Source organism: Chlorocebus sabaeus, chromosome 2 (genome assembly GCF_047675955.1).
Source record: "Chlorocebus sabaeus isolate Y175 chromosome 2, mChlSab1.0.hap1, whole genome shotgun sequence".
In the NCBI taxonomy this organism is placed as follows: Eukaryota; Metazoa; Chordata; class Mammalia; order Primates; family Cercopithecidae; genus Chlorocebus; species Chlorocebus sabaeus.
Window position 1 is genome coordinate 40888487 of NC_132905.1, and position 20906 is coordinate 40909392.

Sequence of the window (20906 nt, forward strand, 5' to 3'; positions counted from 1 at the left end):
TTATCGTTGTGTGACCTTGGCCAAGCCACTACGTCTCTCTAGGTTTCAGTTACCTACTTCATAAGTGCTCTGTGCAGTAAGGAAGGAGAGGGAAAGCAATGGTCTGTGGTGCTAAGGGAGGGCCACATGGTGCTGGTGTCTGAAGGAGGAAGGAAAATATTCTGAGTGGAGGCAATGGCATGGTCAAAAGTGTGGAGACGGACATGAACTTGCCAAGGGAAACCAGGAATCCACTTAGAGTAAAATTCAAACTTCTTACTATTGCCTACAAGGCTCTACATGATTTGGCTGCTGCCTACCTCTCATTCTTACCCAACTTCTTGCTCACTGAAATCCAGCCATATATTCTTTCTTTCTTTGTTTGAAAAGGTCTCAGTGCCTTTCCACTTGATGTTCTCTTTCCCCAGAATACTCTTCCCAAGAATTAGTATGATTGCCTACCTCTCATTATTCAGGTCTTGGCTCAAATATCACCTCTTCAGAGAAAGGCCCTCCAGGACCATCTTATTTAAAGTAGTTGTTCCCTAATATTTATCAATATTTAAAATGCACACGTTGGCCAGACATGGTGGCTCATGCCTGTAATCCCAGCATTTTGGGAGGCCAGGGCGGGTGGATCACCTGACGTCAGGAGTTCAAGACCAACCTGAACAACATGGTGAAACCCCATCGCTACTAAAAGTGCAAAAATTAGCCAGGCGTGGTGGTGCATGCCTGTAATCCCAGCTACTCAGGAGGCTGAGGCAGGAGAATTACCTGAACCCGGGAGGCAGAGATTGCAGTGAGCCAAGATCACACCATTTTACTCCAGCCTGGGCAACAAGAGCAAAACTCCATCTTGGGAGGAAAAAAAAACAAAAACAAAAGCACACATCTCTTGACCCAACAGCTCCACTTCTGGTAATTCATCCTACAGATATACTTGCAAGTGAGTAAAGTGACATAAAAATAAAAATATTCATTGACGCATTTATTTGTTAAATAAATAACAGTACATACAAACGGTGGAATATTTTGCAGCTGAGAAAGATAATGAAATAGCTCTTTAAGCTTGGCACCATGGCTCACACCTGTAATCCCAACGCTTTGGAAGGAAGGCTGAGGTGGGAGGATTGGAGGATCACTTGAGGCCAGGAGTTCCAGACCAGCCTGAGCAACATAGTAGGATCCTGTCTTTGCAAAAAAAAAAAAAAAAAAAAGTATCCAGGCGTGGTGGCTCTGGCCTGTAGTCCCAACTACTCAAGAGGCAGAGGTGAGAGGATCACTTGAGTCTGGGAGGTTGAGGGTACAGTGAGCTATGATGGTACCACTGCACCCCAGCCTGAGTGACAGAGTGAGACTCTGTCTCAACAACAAAAACAACAACAAACGAAAAAGAGAAATAGTTATCTAAGTCTTGCTGAAGAATGATATCAAGGTATATTGTTAAATTTGAAAAACCAAGATGATCAACTTCTACACGTAAGATTTGTGCATTTTAGTGAATGCATATAATAATTAACAAAACAAGATACAGAACAGTGTGTATTGTATGCCATCATTTGTGTAGAAAAAATGAGAATATGTAAACAAATGCATGTAGTATATATGCTTGTCTGACAGACCTGTTCCTTAAGTAGAGCCGTTCTTCCTACCCCTGTTACCCTGTGCTTGACTAGGGACTATGAGGTGTTTATCTCTTTTCTGAACAACATTAAAATCCTTTTCTTTTTTTTTTTTTTTTTTGAGACAAAGTCTTACTCTGTTGCCCAGGCTGGAGTGCAGTGGCATTATCTCTGCTCACTGTAGCCTCCACCTTCCGGGTTCAAATGATTCTCCCGCCTTAACCTCCCAAGTAGCTGGGACTATAGGCGTGTGCCACCATGCCTGGCTAATTTTTGTATTTTTAGTAGAGATACGGTTTTGCCATGTTGGCCAGGCTGATCTCAAACTCCTGACCTCAGGTGATCTGCCTGCCTCGGCCTCCCAAAGTGCTGGGAATACAGGTGTGATCCTCTGTGCCTGACTGACCAATTTTTTTTTGGAGCAGAGTTTCACTCTTGTCACCCAGGCTGGAGTGCGATGGCACAATCTCAGCTCGCTGCAACCTCTACTTCCCGAATTCAAGAGATTCTCCTGCCTCAGCCTCCTGTAAAATCCAATTTTTTAATATTCAACTTTCAAATTTCTGTCTTCAATGATATCTCAAGGGTCTTATTAAAGATCCTAATGATACAGACTTCTTGCAAAGTAATTAGTTTGGTCATTCCACACTAGTTGAATTACCCTAGCCCTCTGTCCTACTAAGAATGGTCCTGTCTGAATATTGACTGTTTCTGGAAAGTTACACAGAACATTGGTAACAGTGTTTTGCCCTGGGCATGGTGGCTCATGCCTGTAATCCCAGCACTTTGAGAAGTTGAAGCAGGATTGCTTGAGGTCAGGAGTTTGAGACCATCCTGGACAACATATTGAGACTCTGTCTCTACAAAAAATTTTAAAATAAAATTAGCCAGGTGTGGTAGCATGTGCCTGTAGTCCCAGCTACCCAGGAGACTGAAGTAAGAGGTTGCTTGAGCCCAGGAGTTGGAGGCTGCAGTGAGCTATGATTGTGCCACTGCACTCCAGCCTATGCAATAGAGTGAGACCCTATCTCTAAAAACCAAATCGCAAAACCCAAACTGTGGTTTGCCAGTAGGCAGGGTAATTGGGAGATAGGAGTGGGGAGAACACTTATCATTACGTATCTTTTTATGTAGTCCTACTTGTATGTATTACTTATTCAAAAAAATCATAAAATTGGAAAAAACTACTAACGGAAACATTTATTTATTTTTTGAGACAGGGAAACTCACTCTGTTGTCCAGGCTGGAGTGCAGTGACATGATTACAGCTCACTGCAGCCTTGACCTCCAGGGCACAAGCGATCTTCCTGCCTCAGCCTCCTGAGTAGCTGAGACTACAGGTGTGCACCACCACACTCAGCTAATTGAATTTTTTTTTTTTTAGAGACGAAGTTTTGCTATGTTGCTCAGATTGGTCTTGAACTCCTGGTCTCAGATGATCCTCCTGCCTTGGCCTCCCAAAGTGTTGGGATTACAGGAGTGAGCCAAGAGATCTTCCCATCTTATCTTTCTGAGTGGCTGGGACTACAGGTGCATGACACCACACTTAGCTAATTTCTTTTCTTTTCTTTTTTTTTTTTTTTTTGAGATGGAGTTTCACTCTTATTGCCCAGGCTGGAGTGCAGTGGCATGATCTTGGCTCACTGCAACCTCCGCCTCCTGGATTCAAGTGATTCTCCTGCCTCAGCCTCCTGAGTAGCTGGCATTACAAGCATGCACTACCACGCCCAGCTAATTTTTGTATTTTTAGTAGAGACGGCGTTTCTCTGTGTTGGTCAGGCTGGTCTTGAACTCCTGACCTCACGTGATCCACCCGCCTCGGCCTCTTAAAGTGCTGGGATTACAGGTGTGAGCCACCGCGCCCAGCCGGATCCACCTAAATTTTTTTAGAGATGGGGTCTTGCTATGTTGCCAGGCTGGTCTTGAACTCCTGGCCTCAATAGATGGGCCCACTTTGGCCTCCTAAAGTGTTAGGATTACAGGTGTGAGCCACCATGCCTGACCCAAGATAGTATATTTTTTAAAAGTATTTCTCCCTAGTCACTCATTTTTATATCATTCTGCTTTATTTCCTTTTTAATGCTTATCATAATCTGAAATTATCCTGGTTATATTTGTTATTTGTTTATTACCCACACTATCATTAGAATATAAGCACCATGATATCAGGTATCTTACTTATCTTGCTCATTGGTGCCTTATTTCTTCTTTTGTTTGTTTGTTTGAGACAGAGTCTTACTCTGTCGTCCAGGCTAGAGTGCAGTGGTGCGATCTTGGCTCACCACAACCTCCACCTCCCGGGTTCAAGCAATTCTCCTGCCTTAGCCTCCCAAGTAGCTGGGATTATAGGTCTCCCAGTGTGCTGGGATTACAGGAAAGAGCCACCATGCCCCGCCCATTGGTGCCTTATTTCTATACTTGTAGATAGCACATAGTAGTTGTTGAATAAGCAAATGAATGCATGAAGGAATGACTGAAGTAAACAGGCTAAATCCTAGGAAGGAGTGGGAGGCAAGGCTGGGGAGGTAGACAGAAATCACCTGATACAGGATGGTGATTCTCAAACTTTATTTATTTATTTATTCAAGACAGAATCTCACTCTGTCATCCAGGCTGGAGTGCAGTGGTATGATCTCAGCTCGCTGCAACCTCCGCCTCCTGGGTTCAAGGGATTCTCATACCTCAGCCTCCCCAGTAGCTGGGATTACAGGCACACACCACCACACCCAGCTACTTTTCGTATTTTCAGTAGAGACGCAGTTTCACCATGTTGGCCAGGCTGGTCTCAAACTCCTGACCTTTGGCCCTCCAGGACCATCTTATTTAAAGTAGTTGTTCCCTAATATTTATCAATATTTAAAATGCACACATCGGCCAGGCACAGTGGCTCATGCCTGTAATCAAGGTCTGTAGTCAAGGCCTCGGCCTTCCAAAGTGCTGGGATTACAGGCATGAGCCACCGCGCCCAGCCAATTCTCAAACTTTAAGTGTGCATCAGAATCCCATACTAATTCCTTGTACCATCTTGTAATAAAGAAGCAGATCTTTGGATGCTGTGATTCTAATTCAGTATGTCTGAGCTGGGGCCCAGGAATCTACAAATCCTCTAGATGATTTAGGCACAAGTGATCTGGAGACCCTACTCTGAATAATGCAGTCTTGATGCCTCATCAGAAGGAATCACATCTGTGATATCACTTCTCCTTAATACATTACTAGGATGGAAGAGAAGGGGCCATCACTCCATTTTATCAAGGATCAGAGATGGACAGTGCATTTCCTAATGACACACAACATGTGTATAAAGTATCTTGAATGGCCAAAGTATCTGACCAGTCAGCTCAAGATTGATGATGGCAAGATTGATGGTGGGCAGATAGCTCACCTCATGGAACAGTTCCAGGCCTTAGTGTCACTGGATGGATTTTATGACTATGCCTGTTTCTTGTTTGGGGAAGAAGTTATACCCCTAATCACTGGTTCTTTCTGGTATGTCTCAGGGAGGGCAATGAGCCAGGGGAGACCACTCAGATCACATACCATGAGCTTCTGGTCCAAGTGTGTCAGTTCAGCAATGTTCTCCGAAAACAGGGTGAGTGTGGGGGTGTGGGAAAGGGACTGGGGGGCTGGCGTTGGGGTATCTGAGGACTTATGGGGAAAGGGCAAGGGATGGAAAGATTTTGGTAACAGTGGAAGAGAACAGGTCAGCTGGGAGGGAGGCCAGCTGGATGGGAGGGAGCAAGTAGCAGCAAGAAGGGTTCATGGTTCATTTTCTGTGCTTTTACCTGCAGGCATTCAGAAGGGTGACCGAGTGGCTATCTACATGCCTATGATCCCAGAGCTTGTGGTGGCCATGCTGGCATGTGCCCGCATTGGGGCTTTGCACTCCATTGTGGTAGGAGTTTGGGCTGGTGAAAAGGGGCAGGCATGGGGGGTGGGGCTCTGAAGAAGTAGGTTGGGCCTAGAAAATGGAGGGCCTTAAATAACAAACTAAGGAGCTTAGAAGGTTTGTGTCATAGGTCCATATCAGTTATTCAGTTTCTTCTAGGACCCTGGCTTAGAGATCCTGAAAGTTTCATGAGCAACCCCTTTCCTTATTTGCTGAATCCCTGGGGCTTCCTTCTCTCCCTTAGACTTTCTTCCTTTCCCTAGTTTGCAGGCTTCTCTTCAGAGTCTCTATGTGAACGGATCCTGGATTCCAGCTGCAGTCTTCTCATCACTACAGGTGACTAATTCTCTCACCTCTTCTCCAGAATCCCCCATACCTCAAGCCTTGGTCGCCAATCAGCTCGTTGGTATTTGGGGCTACTCAGCATAGAGGGTAGAAACTGCCTGCCTTTCCTCTCCTGGTCCCACCTCAGCTGACCCTCTGTCAGCTCGAATCAGCTGGAAGAGCCAGAGTTAAGAGGCCCACTCAGGAAGGGCTCTGTGGACATTGTGCCCACTAGGCAGCATGGTGCTTACTAAGGCCTGGAATGTCTGTTGCTCCCCAAAGATGCCTTCTACAGGGGAGAAAAGCTTGTGAACCTGAAGGAGCTGGCTGACGAGGCCCTGCAGAAGTGTCAGGAGAAGTAAGTGTGTTTGGTTACTGTCTGAGTTAACTGAGCCTTGACCCAGTGCCAGGTTCCCTTTGTCCCCTCTACCCTAAATGGACATGGGCGGGTCTTGCCAAGTTCCCTTTGAGCCAACAAGCCTACCACTTTAGGCTTTTGTCTTCTACAGGGGTTTCCCAGTAAGATGCTGCATTGTGGTCAAGCACCTGGGGCGGGCAGAGCTGGGCATGGGTGACTCCCCCAGCCAGTCTTGGACATGGGCGGGTCTTGCCAAGTTCCCTTTGAGCCAACAAGCCTACCACTTTAGGCTTTTGTCTTCTACAGGGGTTTCCCAGTAAGATGCTGCATTGTGGTCAAGCACCTGGGGCGGGCAGAGCTGGGCATGGGTGACTCCCCCAGCCAGTCCCCCCCAATTAAGAGGTCATGCCCGGATGTGCAGGTGAGTCTGGCACTGCTATGACTCTAGGCTCAAATTCCTTCACTTTTCCTGCCTAGAAAGTTCCTGATGTCCTTCTTTGCCTGCTCATCAGTATACTGAGGATCCAGGAGCAATTCTAGGAATGCCTCCTCTAGCAGGGCTAGGTGGGAGCTAGAAGACTTTGACCTTGACTGTGGGTAGAGAGGCCCTTGTACCTTGAGAACAGCACAAGCGATTGTAAGGGAGACTCCTATGCTGGTTGGGGTATCCTTGTGGGCACAGGGGATCCTCAGGGCCTAGGTTTGTGTTAGAAATGTCTAACTTGAGTGACACTATATAGTCATCTCCATTACTGGGCTGTGATGTGGGGTGGGCTACCTTTGCGGCCTAAGGGATGCCCACCATGGAAGGACCAGAGTCCAGCCCTCACAATATGGCCCTTGTTAACTTTGGAACCCCGGGCTTCTGGTGGGAATGGTAGAAATGCCCAGTGATGGCCTCCAGGCTGAGGAGCATGAGGGATCAAAGTTCTGGGGTTGAATGAGAGTCTGTGACTTGAGGCTCCCTGAGGGGTCTTGGGGCTAGAGAGGCTATAGTCTAGTTTAGGGAAGTTGGAAAGCCCAATCAGTGTTACGGGTTTTACATATATAGGGGCTGGAATCAGGATCAGGAAAATGGAAGCTGGGAGGACCAGTGAGAAAGGAGTTTGGGGTTTACAACACACTGACCCTTTCTTCCCACTCCCTGTGTACTTGGACCCTCCTCACTACCCTTTTCATCCTGGGCTCTTAACAGGGTAAGCTGAAAGAGAAATCCAAGCGTGTTCAGCCCCAGGTATCCATTTCTGCACTGCCGTGGGCACCGCTTCCCTGTGTGCTTGTCTGTGTGCTCATCTGCCCTTTGCCTGTTTACCCCATTGAGGTGGCTGCCAGACCTAACCCCCTTCCCCTTGCCCCAGGGCAGCTTGCCATGTAAGCCACTGAAGGGTGGTGAAATTAAATGTCTGTTACTGCCTCTGTGAATTGGTATAGAGCATGGCTCTTAGAGAGGTAACAGGAGAACCCATTTTATCCTGCTGCTCAGGACCTTTGTGGGAGAGGGGACAAGGTAACCTGTCAGAAAATATTTAGTGTGCAGGTAGCTGGAGCAGAGCCAAGAGAGACAGGAGGAGGAGTAGTTGGAGGAGGTTCAAACCCTGACTTTGGGAATTCACCATCAAGTTGGGGAGTTATACATGTATTATTAATACAAAGGAAAACCTAAGTTTTATACAGAACAGCAGAGAAGATTCCTAAATACATTTACATAGTACTTTGGGATTTATAAACTGCATATAACTTTGTAATATGACTAAGTGCTAAACTGAACAAAAGTCACATTGTAGGTGGTTCTAAGAAGGGAGATCCATAAGGGGATGCTTAAAGTAGATTAGTATCGAGGAGAGAGTGGGCCTGAAGTCCAGAGACTAATTTTTAGCTGTATGACCTTGAGTAAGTCAATTCTCCCCTCTGGGATTCAGTTTCCTTGTCAGTAATGGAGAGATGATAACACGGACTATGAAAGGAAAGAGCTTCCCTTCCTAAAACAACAAATAAAGCTCACTATTCCTCTGGGTTTTACCATCTTCACAGGGTGTCTTACTCTAAATCTGCTATGATTAACCTCTTAGGCCAATGGTAGATATAAGCCCCTTTTTCATTAGCATGGTGAAGATAGATCTGATTCCTAGGGGATACTGCTTTCCTTTTAAAACTCAGGCAGGACCTACACCCTTTCTTTTGAAAGAGGTGACAAATTTAGTGGCTTAAATTGTAATCTCTGGAGCCAGATTACTTGGGTTCAAATCCTGTTCTGCCACCTGCTACTGTGTACTTAAACTCTCTCGTTTGTTTCTCCATCCGTAAGATAAGGATAATAATTGTACCTATCTTATAGGGTTTTGTCAATATATGTAAGGTGTTTCGCACTTAGTAACTACTCAATAAATGCCAGCTGTTTTTTGCTTCCCCTTAATGCAACAGACAGATTGGCATTTCCAAAAGAGAGACCAGAAAAGAAATAACAAACTCTTATAATTCTTAATACCAAAGACCTTCAGGCCAAAGGCTACTGGATTTTTGTTTCTTGGAGGTGAAAACAACCAGTTTCCAAAATACCAAAGAGCATAAAAATAGGCTTAAAAAGTCCAGGTTTGTTGGTCTGGGAACTGCAGTCAAAGCTGCAAAAATCTTTCTGACAATGGGCCCCATATTTAAAATTTTTTAAATAATTTTCAAAAGAGCTGCAAAAATCCTGGCAGGGCTCCAAACACCTGTATCCTTAAACAATCTTCCAGGGAGAGCCTGGCGGGGTTTGCAGGGACCCTCCTCAACCATATGGTCTATGAGCTCCCTCATATACCTCTCCCATACATGGCAGCTGCCCTCTTTGAGGCTATCCTGGTCCAAGGACAAAGGCCAACTCCTTAATTCTTATTTTAGAAAATTCAGACCGTTTCCTGGTTCAGAGCCTGGGGCCTCATAGGCACACACCTAATTCACCACCAAAGGTTGCTCTACTAATTGAGTTCACTCTGCTTACTGGTGCTAGTTATCAGTTCCACACCTGGAGTACTCTAACCCGTCTACCTCTGTAAACACACCCACCCACAAAAGAAATAATATTATAAGATTATAAGAGTGCCCTCATTGCAGAGCCACAGTGGTAACTATGCCTTGTCCTTACATGTACTTAGTGCCTGTTCTGCGACAGTTCACAGTGCTGTAGACCAGCACTATTTGTCCAAAGCAGTATTGATACTTCTGGTTGAATACATTAGTGCCCCCATCTCAAGTGATCATTTGGCAGAAGAAAAAGTACCCATGTGACAATGTATGTGTAGATGCATACGGATAGACAAAATCAGGCATGTTCTTTTTTTTTTTTTTTTTTTGAGACGGAGTCTTGCTTAGTCACCCAGGCTGCAGTGCAGTGGCCGGATCTCAGCTCACTGCAAGCTCCGCCTCCCGGGTTTACGCCATTCTCCTGCCTCAGCCTCCCGAGTAGCTGGGACTACAGGCGCCCGCCACCTCGCCCGGCTGGTTTTTTGAATTTTTTAGTAGAGACAGGGTTTCATCGTGTTAGCCAGGATGGTCTCGATCTCCCAACCTCGTGATCCGCCCGTCTCGGCCTCCCAAAGTGCTGGGATTACAGGCTTGAGCCACTGCGCCCGGCCAGGCGTGTTCTTATGTTTTCTAACTGTGGGCAGCTTTCTCTCTCTTCTTGCTTTTTCTAAGCTTGTTGTTTTTATGATGTTCAAAATCCAGAAATTTCGAATTCTCTACCATAAGGGGCAGGTGGTACAGAAAGAAGGGAGTGATTAGATAGTCATTTTCTAATTTATCAAGCTATATTTCTAACACTCCAGGGTTTTTTTTAACTAAATATGCACACAACAAATTAGCATATATCCTCACAATGGGAGAATGGCATTTATCTTACACCACCATGTCTACCTGCCAGCCAGGGCCATTGAACATACAAGAATCTAATAAATATGAAAGGACTTTGTGACAGCTAAAGCAAACCCCAAACAGTTCCCATCATCACACTCTTGAGTTATGTTGTTTTTTTTTGTTTTTGTTTTTGTTTTTATTTTTGTTTTTTTGAGACGTAGTCTCACTCTGTTGCTCAGGCTAGAGTACAGTGGTGCGATCTCAGCTCACTGCAACCTCTGCCTCCTGGTTTCAAGTGATTCTCCTGCCTCACCCTCCTGAGTAGCTGGGATTACAGGCACCCGCCACCACGCCTGGCTACTTTCTGTATTTTTAGTAGAGACCAGGTTTCACCATGTTGGCCAGGCCGGTCTTGAACTCCTGATCTCAGGTGATCTACCCACTTTGGGCTCCCAAAGTGCTGGGATTACAGGCATAAGCCACTGCGCCCAGCCTCACACTCTTAACTCCCAGTAGTCATTGAACTAACCTCTATCTCTCCTGACATTCATCAGTCTTCCTCATCCCACCCCAACCTCTACCCTTGGGGCAATCCACGGCTTGGTGTTTACTAGATAATACTTTTCTCTTTTAGTGTTTACCACATCCTGTGAGTCCATTAGGGCAAGAATGACTGTCCTCATTTTTAAAAGGAGAGACTTAAGGTAAAGTGACTTGCCCAAGGTCATATAGCTAGGAAGTGGCAGAACTGGTATTGAAGTTCACTGAAGACTTTGGACAAATTCAAAGGATCTAACTTCATTCAGCAGATGGTAGACTCAAAATTGGTGTTCAAAGAGGTGATATAGACAGAAAAGTAAAACAGTTTCAAAGGAGAATTTAGAGAAGTGTCAGGATGACAGATCCAGAAGTAATTATCAAAGGCATGGGGGACATCCTTCTGCTGAGAGAAGTCTACCTTGGTCCTTCTCCACCAACTTGAAGCAAAGCTTCCTGCTGAATGGAACCTGTCCCCTCAAGCCAAAGTCTCTATGGGAAACCCTATTGGTACCAGTGGTGTAAACGCAGGAGCAGAGCTAGGGTAGGAAACCCATAGGTGTGGATTGGGTCTGGACATGCAGGGAAAAGTGCTTGGACCAAGATCTGTTGACTTATTTTACTGCTAACAGGGTCAGGTGCCCACCTCACCTGTAGGCTCTGACTAATTTTGCATTTCTGAATTGTGTGGTGTCCGCATCCCTGCTAATGAGCCTAGTCCCATAAGTACATATGTATGTATGTAGACCTGTGTGTGCATAGTCATTTGTCCAACAAAAATTGACTGAGTGCCAGGCACTTTGCTAGGTGTTGGGAGATACAGCAGGGGTCGGGAGAAAAGATGTTTCACCTTCTTCATAGATGTCACTATCTAGATGGGAAGACAGTAATCAAGTAAACAACTAAATAAAATAACAGGAAATATGTACTGTGTGGGAAAGAAACATGGTGTTGGGATCAATAATAATAGCAAGGTTGGAGGTGGGAATCTATCAGATACTGTTCAGGTAAATTCTTTCCAAGAAGCTGACTTCTTGGAAAGAAGAAAGCTGAGAATTGAAGGATGCGAAGGGACCAGCCAAGTGTTCCTCCTCGGCCTGAGGCCAGGTGAGAGGAGTTCTGGGGTAGAGATCGGGGTAGGATGGCAGGGTGGTTGGAGTACTCAGTAAGCTTAGGTTCTGCTCCTGTTCTTTCTGTTCCATTCCACCCTTGAAGGGCCTTCTCTCCCTTCCTGTACTCCTACCTTCCCGTCCCACCTCATTCCCTCCAGAGGCAACATATGGGTGTATCTTGTCCCCATCTTGAGCTGTTCACAGTTCTTCCCTGCCCATCTCTGCAGATCTCATGGAACCAAGGGATTGACTTGTGGTGGCATGAGCTCATGCAAGAGGCAGGGGATGAGTGTGAGCCCGAGTGGTGTGATGCCGAGGATCCACTCTTCATCCTGTACACCAGTGGCTCCACAGGCAAACCCAAGGCAAGTGTGTGTGTGTGTGTGTGTGTGTGTGTGTATGTGTGTATGTGTGTATGTATATTATGTAGGGGTAAGAAGTAAGTTTCTGAGGAAACAAGTAATGAAATTATTTTTTTCCAACAACCCTGAGTTTTAGAAATGTAACATTGTCTTTTCTAAATCAAGTGAAGACATAAATCCTCCATCTATAGGTGGTGAGGCCCAGGGTGAGACAATTCAGGTGGAGGGTTTCATACAGCTGACATGGATATTCTTTCCCAATGCACACATGGTTTGGTTGAAGGAGATCTATTCTGTTAACTCAAGGCCAAGGGTGGGCACAGAGATCCCTCTCGGGCTTCTAAGACCATAACTCTTAGAGTTCAATTCCTTCCACATGGCACACTATTAACATGTAGTTCTCTAGTTCTCTGCCAACACACACCATGGGAACCAGAAACACTTAAGAAAACTGTTTCTTCCATTGACTTGAAAGCTATGTCACTCTACCTTCTGCCCACCCTACTCCTAAATTATCTCCATATGCTTTGGAATATCCCTCAATGAGCCTTTAGAAACACAGTTTTGGCCTCTCCTTCATAGAAATGGGGGTAGGGATGGAATAAACAAAGGGAATTATCTTTTTTTCCCACTCACTCTGATGGTGTGCAATTGAGTGTGTGGGCACATATACACAACAGAGGGACTATTAGTTATGAGTGTTCATGTGTGTGAGTGATGTGGGTGGCTCTGAAATACCATCTGAGGGTGCGAGTGTGAATGATGGACTGATAGACATCGTGTCATCAGGAGTGTGATCAAGGAGATGAGATGGGAGCATGGAGAAAAGGAGATGGAAGAGAGATGGATGCTGTGAAAAGGGTGCTGGCAGGGCTGAAATCCCTGAGGAGGATCTTCCTCCAGCTCTGCCCAGCCTCCATTTGGTGGTCAGTAGGGGTAGGCATGAAGCCCTAACCTGTTCCCCATTCTTCCCACAGGGTGTGGTTCACACAGTTGGGGGCTACATGCTCTATGTAGCCACAACCTTCAAGTATGTGTTTGACTTCCACGCGGAGGATGTGTTCTGGTGCACAGCAGACATTGGTTGGATCACTGGGCATTCCTATGTCACCTATGGGCCATTGGCCAATGGTGCCACCAGTGTTTTGGTGAGAAGGGAGCTGGGACCCATGGCCACCTGGCCTAGCTGGGGGATGGACAAGATGATCCTGGGTGACTACCTCCCAAGGCTTCTTGGTCTAGAGGGAGGGGGACTTATACAACCATCTGTTTCCTGGAGAAAGAGAAGTCCTAAGGGGGTTGCGTATCCTGACTAGGATGGTATCTTGGCTTGTCTGGTAAGGGAGTGAAGCTATGGTTGGTCAGAAAGGGCAAAATACTGAACATGAGGGAGTGGTAAGGGGATGAATAAAAGGACTATTAGGAAAGACTGGGAATGACCAGCTTTCATGGGTCAGTTTGAGGGGATTCCCACATATCCGGACGTGAACCGCCTGTGGAGCATTGTGGACAAATACAAGGTGACCAAGTTCTACACAGCACCAACAGCCATCCGTCTGCTCATGAAGTTTGGAGATGAGCCTGTCACCAAGTGAGACCCCTTCCCAGTTGCTGCCCCATGGGTATCCCTCAGAGCTGGGTGCTGGCCTTTGTATAGTCTCTTCCTTTCCATTGTCCCAACTCTCTGACCTGGAATAAGGATGGGGCAAGAGAAAAGCCTGAATATGTATGTCCTCCAGTAGTACTCAGAGCCTTCCTCTCTCCCATTCCCCTGTCCCAGGCATAGCCGGGCATCCTTGCAGGTGTTAGGCACAGTGGGTGAACCCATCAACCCTGAGGCCTGGCTGTGGTACCACCAGGTGGTAGGTGCCCAGCGCTGCCCCATCGTGGACACCTTCTGGCAAACAGAGACAGTGAGTGAAGGGTTCAGAAGGCTGGGGCCCAGGGACAATGTGGGAAGATTGACTCAAATTTCTCATCTCTGAATTCCCCAGGGTGGCCACATGTTGACTCCCCTTCCTGGTGCCACACCCATGAAACCTGGTTCTGCTGTGAGTGATGCTCCCCTGGCTGGTCTTGGGCTAGGCAGGGATGGTGTCTTGGGGCATTTGGCCTAGGTAGATAGTGGAGAACTGGACTGATAATGTGTGAAGAATTTGGGGTTCTGGGGCTCCTTGGGAGTTGGGTCAGAGTTGCCTCATTCCTTTTCTTGGGTTCTGTCTCCTGTTTGCTTCTAGACTTTCCCATTCTTTGGTGTAGCTCCTGCAATCCTGAATGAGTCTGGGGAAGAGTTGGAAGGTGAAGCTGAAGGTTATCTGGTGAGGCCCTGACCCTTGGGAGTCTTTAAGGAGAGGGAGAAAGGGTCTGCCAAGGGTACTTTGCTTTAGAGTTAATAACCTAATCTCTCCTGGAGCTGCTTAGGACTGAAGTTTCATGACTGGAGGTTTGCTCACTGAGAGACCCTGGAGGGGACCCTGGATACTTTGCCTGCATCTCTTCCTTTTGGGCCATAAGTCTCCTAAGGGCCTTTTCAGAGTCGCTCAGATTCCTGATGGTACCTTTTTGGGTCTAGAAGACTTAGTCCCATCTTCTTTTGACAAATATTCTAGAGAAAGGAGGCTTTATAACATAGTGGAAAATCATGTAGGATCTGGAGTCACCCTGCCTGGGTTCAAATCCTAGCTCTGCCTCTTCTGTGACCTCAGATAAGTTACTTAACCCCTCTGAATCTAAATTTTCTAATTTGTAAAATAGGGTTTTAATGGTGCCTCTGGCTGGGCGCGGATGGCTCACACCTGTAATCCCAGCACTTTGGGAGGCTGAGGCGTGCGGATCACCTGAGGCTAGGAGTGGAAGACCAGCCTGGCCAACATGGTGAAACCCTGTCTTTACTAAAAATGCAAAAAGTAGCTGGGCCTGGTGATGGGATGCCTGTAATCCCAGCTACATGGGAGGCTGAGACAGGAGAATCACTTTAACCAGGGAAGTGGAGGTTGTATTGAGCTGAAATCGTGCCATTGCATTCCATCCTGGGCAACAAGAGCAAAATTCCATCTCAAAAAAAATAGTGCCTTTGTCTTCTATGGCTGCTTGCTTGATTGAGTTAGATAATCCACGTGAAGGGGTTAGTGGAGAAACTAACAATTAGTACTTGATAAACATTAGCTGTTGTGATTATTGTATTCATACTTGTAAGAGCCTCACCTGTCCCTTCAAACCCCCCCCCCCCCCCATTTCACTTTCCCAAGAGCAAGTTAGTAACAGGGGCAGGGTTTACATCCAGGCCTTCTGACTCAGCCTAGTATTCCATCCATTCCATCAATCTGCTGCCAAAGAATGCTACTGATTGGGCAATAATTATTTACTTGGTATGTGTGCACCACTTTTTTTAAATGACTGTTTTCATTTGTATCAAACTGGACTTGCTTTCCTCAAGGATTGCCCAAAAGGAGACACAAATTTACTAAACACTTATCAATAATAGTACACTGTGCTAGGCAATTTCCACATACTATTAATTTAACCCTCACAATAACTTTGGAAGACAGAAAGTATTTTCTTTGATTTACAGATGAGGATTCTGAAGCTCAGAGGGGTAAAGTTAGTTCTGTGAGTTCACCTAGCTAGTAAGTGGTAGAGCTGGGATTCCAAGCCAGGATCATCTATCTCCAAAGCCTGTATTTTCTCCTACTTCTCAGGAATGGCATTCAGGACACTTTCCCCCACGTTTAGAAAAGCTGTAATTATCTTCCAGTGAGACAGCATAGCAAATGTGATCACTGTCCCTTCTTCACTCCCCAGGTGTTCAAGCAGCCCTGGCCAGGGATCATGCGCACAGTCTATGGGAACCACGAACGCTTTGAGACAACCTACTTTAAGAAGTTCCCTGGATACTATGTTACAGGAGATGGTGAGCCTTAGCTATCCCCTTCTTGTACCTCCCACTAAGACATGTACCTTCCACTTCCATTTTCAGGAAGAGTTGGTGTGTTGCTATAAAAGAATACCTAAGACTTGGTGATTTATGAAGAAAAGAGGTTTATTTTGGATCATCATTCTTCAGGCTGTAAAGGAAGCATGGTGCTGGCATCTGCTTCTGGTGAGGCCTCAGGTAGCTTCCAATCACGGCAGAAAGCGAAGGGAGAGCCAGTGTTTGACATGGCAAGAGAGGAAGCAAGGGAGAGAAGGAGGAGATGCCAGCCTCTTTTAAACAACCAGATCTTACATGAACTCATAGAGTGAGAACTCACTCATTACTGCAAGTGCAGCACCAAGCCATTCATGAGGGATCTGCGCCCCCCGCCCTGCCTTGACCAAAACACCTCCCACCAGGCCCCACCTCCAACACTGGGGATCATATTTCAACATGAGATTTGGAAGGGACAAACATCCAAACTATATCAATTGGTTAGGGGTAAAGAAAATCAGAGAAGAATGTGTCCTACATGTCAGTATCTGGTATCTAGGCAGAGCTGCAAAGACTGTAATGGCAGGAATGAGTATAGCAGGAGGGGTCTCAGGATGTTGCCATCTGAACTTTGATGTATGAGGAAAAATGGACGATGTACGCTCCTGTGTTGAAAGAGATGGGGCATGTGGCAGTGCATGATTATTATGTCATGTTTGTCTTCATGGTTGTAGTCTGTGTTTGTCCATCTATCCATCTACCAATCCATTCATCCATAAGATCTGAGCACTGTGATCCTGTGCCTAGGCACTGATCTAAGCACAGGTGATATTATAATGAATAATGTAGTCAAAGTCTCTTTCGTCATGGGGATTCTAGTAAGGGGAGACAGACAAACCAAGCAAACTTAAATAAGCTTATCTTAGATAGAGATAAGTGCTATTAAGAAAAATAAACAGGGTAGCATGATAATGAGTGTGTGCAGGGATAGCTACTGTACACGGGATTGTGGGAGAAGAGTTCTCTGAAGTGACATTTGACCAGAGGCCTGAAGGGTGAGAAGGAAACAGGCATGGGGAAATCTAGAGTAACAGTGTTCTGTGCAGAGGGACGCAGCTTGAGATGTCTGAGGAATGGACTGAAGCCTGTGTGGCTGGAGCATAGTAAGCGAAGGGAAGAATATTACGTGACACTGGAAATGTACGTAATATAGGGAGGGTCTTATGGGCCATGGTGAGGAGTCTGAATTTTATTCAAAGTACAGTGGGGAACCTTTTGGGTTTTTTTTTTTTTTTTTTTTTTTTTTGAGACAGAGTCTCATTCTGCCGCCCAGGCTGGAGTGTGGTGGTGCGATCTCGGCTCACTGCAACCTCTGCCTCCCGGGTTCAAGCAATTCTTCTGCCTCAGCTTCTCGAGTAGCTGGGATTACAGTCGGGTGCCGCCACGCCTGGCTAATTTTTGTATTTTTAGTAGAGACAGCGTTTCACCATGTTGGCCAGGCTGGTCTCGAACTCCTGATCCACCCACCTTGGACTCCCAAAGTGCTGGGATTACAGGAGTGAGCCACCGCACCTGGCCACCTTTTGGGGTTTTAAGCAGGGGAGTGCTATGAATTGATTCACTGTTTAGAAAATAACTTTGCCTGATTTATGGAGAATAGAGTTTGAGTATACTATTGCCATGGAACAAATTATCCCAAAAATTGGCAGCTTAAAATAACAAATATTATCTCACACAGTTGCTGAGGATCAGGAGTCTGTGAACAGTTTAGATGGGTCATTCTCATTCTGGGTCTCTTGTGAGTTTCAGTCAAGCTGTTTGGTAGGGACTGTAGTCACCTGAAGGTCTGACTGAGCCTGGAGGACCTACATTCATGCTCACTCGCATGGTTGTTAGCAGGAACCCTCAGTCCCTCACCTCACCATAGGACTATTCAAGATGTGGCAGCTGGCTTACCCTAGAGCAAATGATCTGAGACGATGCAACCAAGACAAGCTAGGTGTCTTCTACAACCTAATCTCAGAAGTGACATCCTATCACTTCTGGCAAATTCTGTTGATGACACAGACTAACCCGAGTACAATGAGAAAGAGGACTGCAGGGCTATGAATACCAAGAGGCAGAGATCAGTGGGGCCATCCTGGAGGCTGGCTACCACAGTGGGCAAGAGTGGAAGCAGGAAGACTTGTTAGAAGGCTATTGCAGAGGGTGTGGCAGTTTGGTAATGTGGATCAGGTATCCTACCGTAGGGTTTTTATTTATTAGGTTTTGCATTTCTTCCCAGGCTGCCGGCGGGACCAGGATGGCTATTACTGGATCACTGGCAGGATTGATGACATGCTCAATGTATCTGGTGAGGGCCAGGGGCCATCTTCCCATCTTATTAACTCTGCTTCTCTGACAACACCCAGCCAAAGCCTTCTGCAAGAGCCCAGGAGTGTCCTTTGGCCAGACCATGTACTAAGCATAGCATTCAGTTCTGGGTCCAGGTTTTAGAGGAGTATTGAACACTGGAACGTGCCTAGAGTAGGGGAACTGGGATGGTGGGGTGACTGAAAGCATGTCATCTGAGGAGTGAATGAAGGGCCTTCTCCTTTTGACCAGACCAGGACTGCCCCATGGGTACAGATGAAGCAGGGGCTGGGGCAGAGGCTGAGATCTCTCTCATGGCGCTTCCTTTCCCTTGACAAGGACACCTGCTGAGTACAGCGGAGGTGGAGTCAGCACTTGTGGAACATGAGGCTGTTGCAGAGGCAGCTGTGGTGGGCCACCCTCATCCTGTGAAGGGTGAATGCCTCTACTGCTTTGTCACCTTGTGTGATGGCCACACCTTCAGCCCCAAGCTCACCGAGGAGCTCAAGAAGCAGAGTGAGGAGCCTCCCCGGGCAGGGACTATAGGGTCTGTCGTGGAGGCCCAGTTATCACTGCAAGTTGTTGGGGAGGGGCTAGAACAAGCTGATCCCCAAACCACAAACAGATTCCAGGGGGTTCCATGGGCTCATTGCCCTTTTCCTGTTCACTCTTCACTAGTGTCCCACTAGGATAATAATAGCTAACATTTCTAGAATACTTTGTGCCACCACTAGGCTAAGTGCTTTAAATGAATTACCCCACTTAACCAGAGTCACCTTCATGAAATAGATCTTGTTACCTTCATTCTAAAAATGATGAAACTGAGACTCATAGAAGTTAAGTCACTTGCCGAAGGCCACACTGCTAGAAAGGTGGCATTTAAACTCTAGCAGGCTCATTCTACAGCCTGAGTTCCATAAGATAAAATGGGAGAGTAAGGAGACAGTGTGTTGAGAGTGAGAGAAGCAGTGAACCTGAGGCTGTCTCTGTGCATAGAGACTTGAGGAGGAAACAGGTAGGGAACAAAGCCATCTCTACTTTGGTTTTTTGAAAAGTCTGGCTAAGGGTGCTGAAGAAATGCTTGATGATTTATTGGTTACAGTTAGAGAAAAGATTGGCCCCATTGCCACACCAGACTACATCCAGAATGCACCTGGCTTGCCTAAAACCCGCTCAGGTATGTTCAGAGGCCTCCATGGATTGGGATGGGCTGAGGCCTGGTGGTGGTGGGTATGCGTGGATGAAAGCCTTTGGCAGGGCTGCGGTGGGTCAGTGCTTTCACCAAGTAACTAAAGGTCTGTTGTCTCCCAGGGAAAATCATGAGGCGAGTGCTTCGGAAGATTGCTCAGAATGACCATGACCTGGGAGATACGTCCACTGTGGCTGACCCATCTGTCATCAGTCACCTCTTCAGCCACCGCTGCCTGACCATCCAGTGAACATGATCCTGACCTTTACCCAGGATTCCCCCTGCTCCAAACTTTGCCCATCCTCTTTGCCCCCTCAGGAGTGCTGAGGGCCAGTGTTGACCCACACTACCCTCCCTAGACCAGCTGTCTGGGACCAGAAACCAGCTTTGTCTCCGGGTGGAGACAACTTCCTGTGACTGCCAGGCAGAAGGGACAAGGCCCAGGTCAGCCTCGTCTGCTGTGCCCCCAGACTGCAGAGCTCTCAGAACCCAGGGATGAAAAGGCTACCTCTCCTACCCAAGTTAAGTGTTCAGAGAGGATGTGAGGGCCTCCATTGAAGCAGGGAGGCAGCTGTGTAATCCTATGTCAGCTCTCTTAGGAAGCACCAGTACTTATATTGGTCATGCACTTGCCCTTAAAAACAATGGTCTGTGAGTCCATATTTTGCTGCTCTCTGTTCTGGGTCTGAATTCCCTTTTGTGCCAGATGCCAGTACTGTCTGCCCATTGGCTTCAGGGGCTGTGTGGGCAGATTCAGTATCCAGAGGGCATTCAGATCATCTGCTTTTTTGAAGGAGTAAATGTGTTTTGTTCCTAGGGCCAGAGGAGCTTGTCTTCCTTGTCCTCTGTTCCCATCCTCCCCTGAACAGAACCCAGTCCATGAGAGACATTCTCAGATGAAACTCTGTTTTCTTGCCTCAGTCAGGCTCAAGCTCTGTGGTTGTAGGAATAAAGCCTGTGATCTCAAGAAGTGGTGACTTGTTTTCTTAGGTATCTGTGCCCTGAGGCTGTATATTCATTAGTGGCCCTGATTTGTGTGGCAGAAGGGAAGGGAGGGGTATTTCCTAGGACTACCCCCAATATCTTCCTTATAGAACTTTTGGTTTGGGCAGAGCCAAGGAGGCTTCACTGACAGGCCCTTTGACAAGCCCCTGAGCTAAGCAGGAAAGTGATTGAAGCCAGTTCACAACTGTTGTGTCCCAACATGGTTGCCTTCCCTCCTGGGCTCCTGCCAGGGACTCTCATTCCTCCCTGTGATCCAGTAGGAGCATTAATGGGTGGCTAAGGATTGAAACTTCAGGGTTCCACCTGCAGAGTCTAGGTCTAGGGAGACCCTGATTACAGAACAGTCACTTCCCTGCTCTAATACATCTTAAGTGGGCTAACGTAGATTACAGCTCCCACCTCCCCTCTATGCACAAAGTAAGGAATCACTGAA

The 20906-nt window shown here is 46.6% G+C and overlaps 1 protein-coding gene across 1 annotated transcript in view; it reads left to right on the forward strand.

Annotated features, from left to right (window-relative positions):
* ACSS2 (acyl-CoA synthetase short chain family member 2) overlaps positions 1-20438 on the forward strand; it is a 50649-nt gene extending 30211 nt beyond the window's left edge. Inside the window, exons 3-18 of the mRNA XM_073008126.1 lie at positions 5105-5196; positions 5396-5499; positions 5757-5829; positions 6100-6175; positions 6482-6596; positions 11886-12023; positions 12998-13168; positions 13478-13611; positions 13801-13933; positions 14015-14071; positions 14258-14338; positions 15822-15930; positions 18212-18280; positions 18619-18795; positions 19382-19456; positions 19591-20438. Coding sequence (XP_072864227.1) covers positions 5105-5196; positions 5396-5499; positions 5757-5829; positions 6100-6175; positions 6482-6596; positions 11886-12023; positions 12998-13168; positions 13478-13611; positions 13801-13933; positions 14015-14071; positions 14258-14338; positions 15822-15930; positions 18212-18280; positions 18619-18795; positions 19382-19456; positions 19591-19718 — 1732 coding nt within the window. The 3' untranslated portion in view covers positions 19719-20438. The remainder of the gene's footprint in view (positions 1-5104; positions 5197-5395; positions 5500-5756; positions 5830-6099; positions 6176-6481; positions 6597-11885; positions 12024-12997; positions 13169-13477; positions 13612-13800; positions 13934-14014; positions 14072-14257; positions 14339-15821; positions 15931-18211; positions 18281-18618; positions 18796-19381; positions 19457-19590) is intronic.
* The last annotated feature ends 468 nt before the right edge of the window (positions 20439-20906 follow it).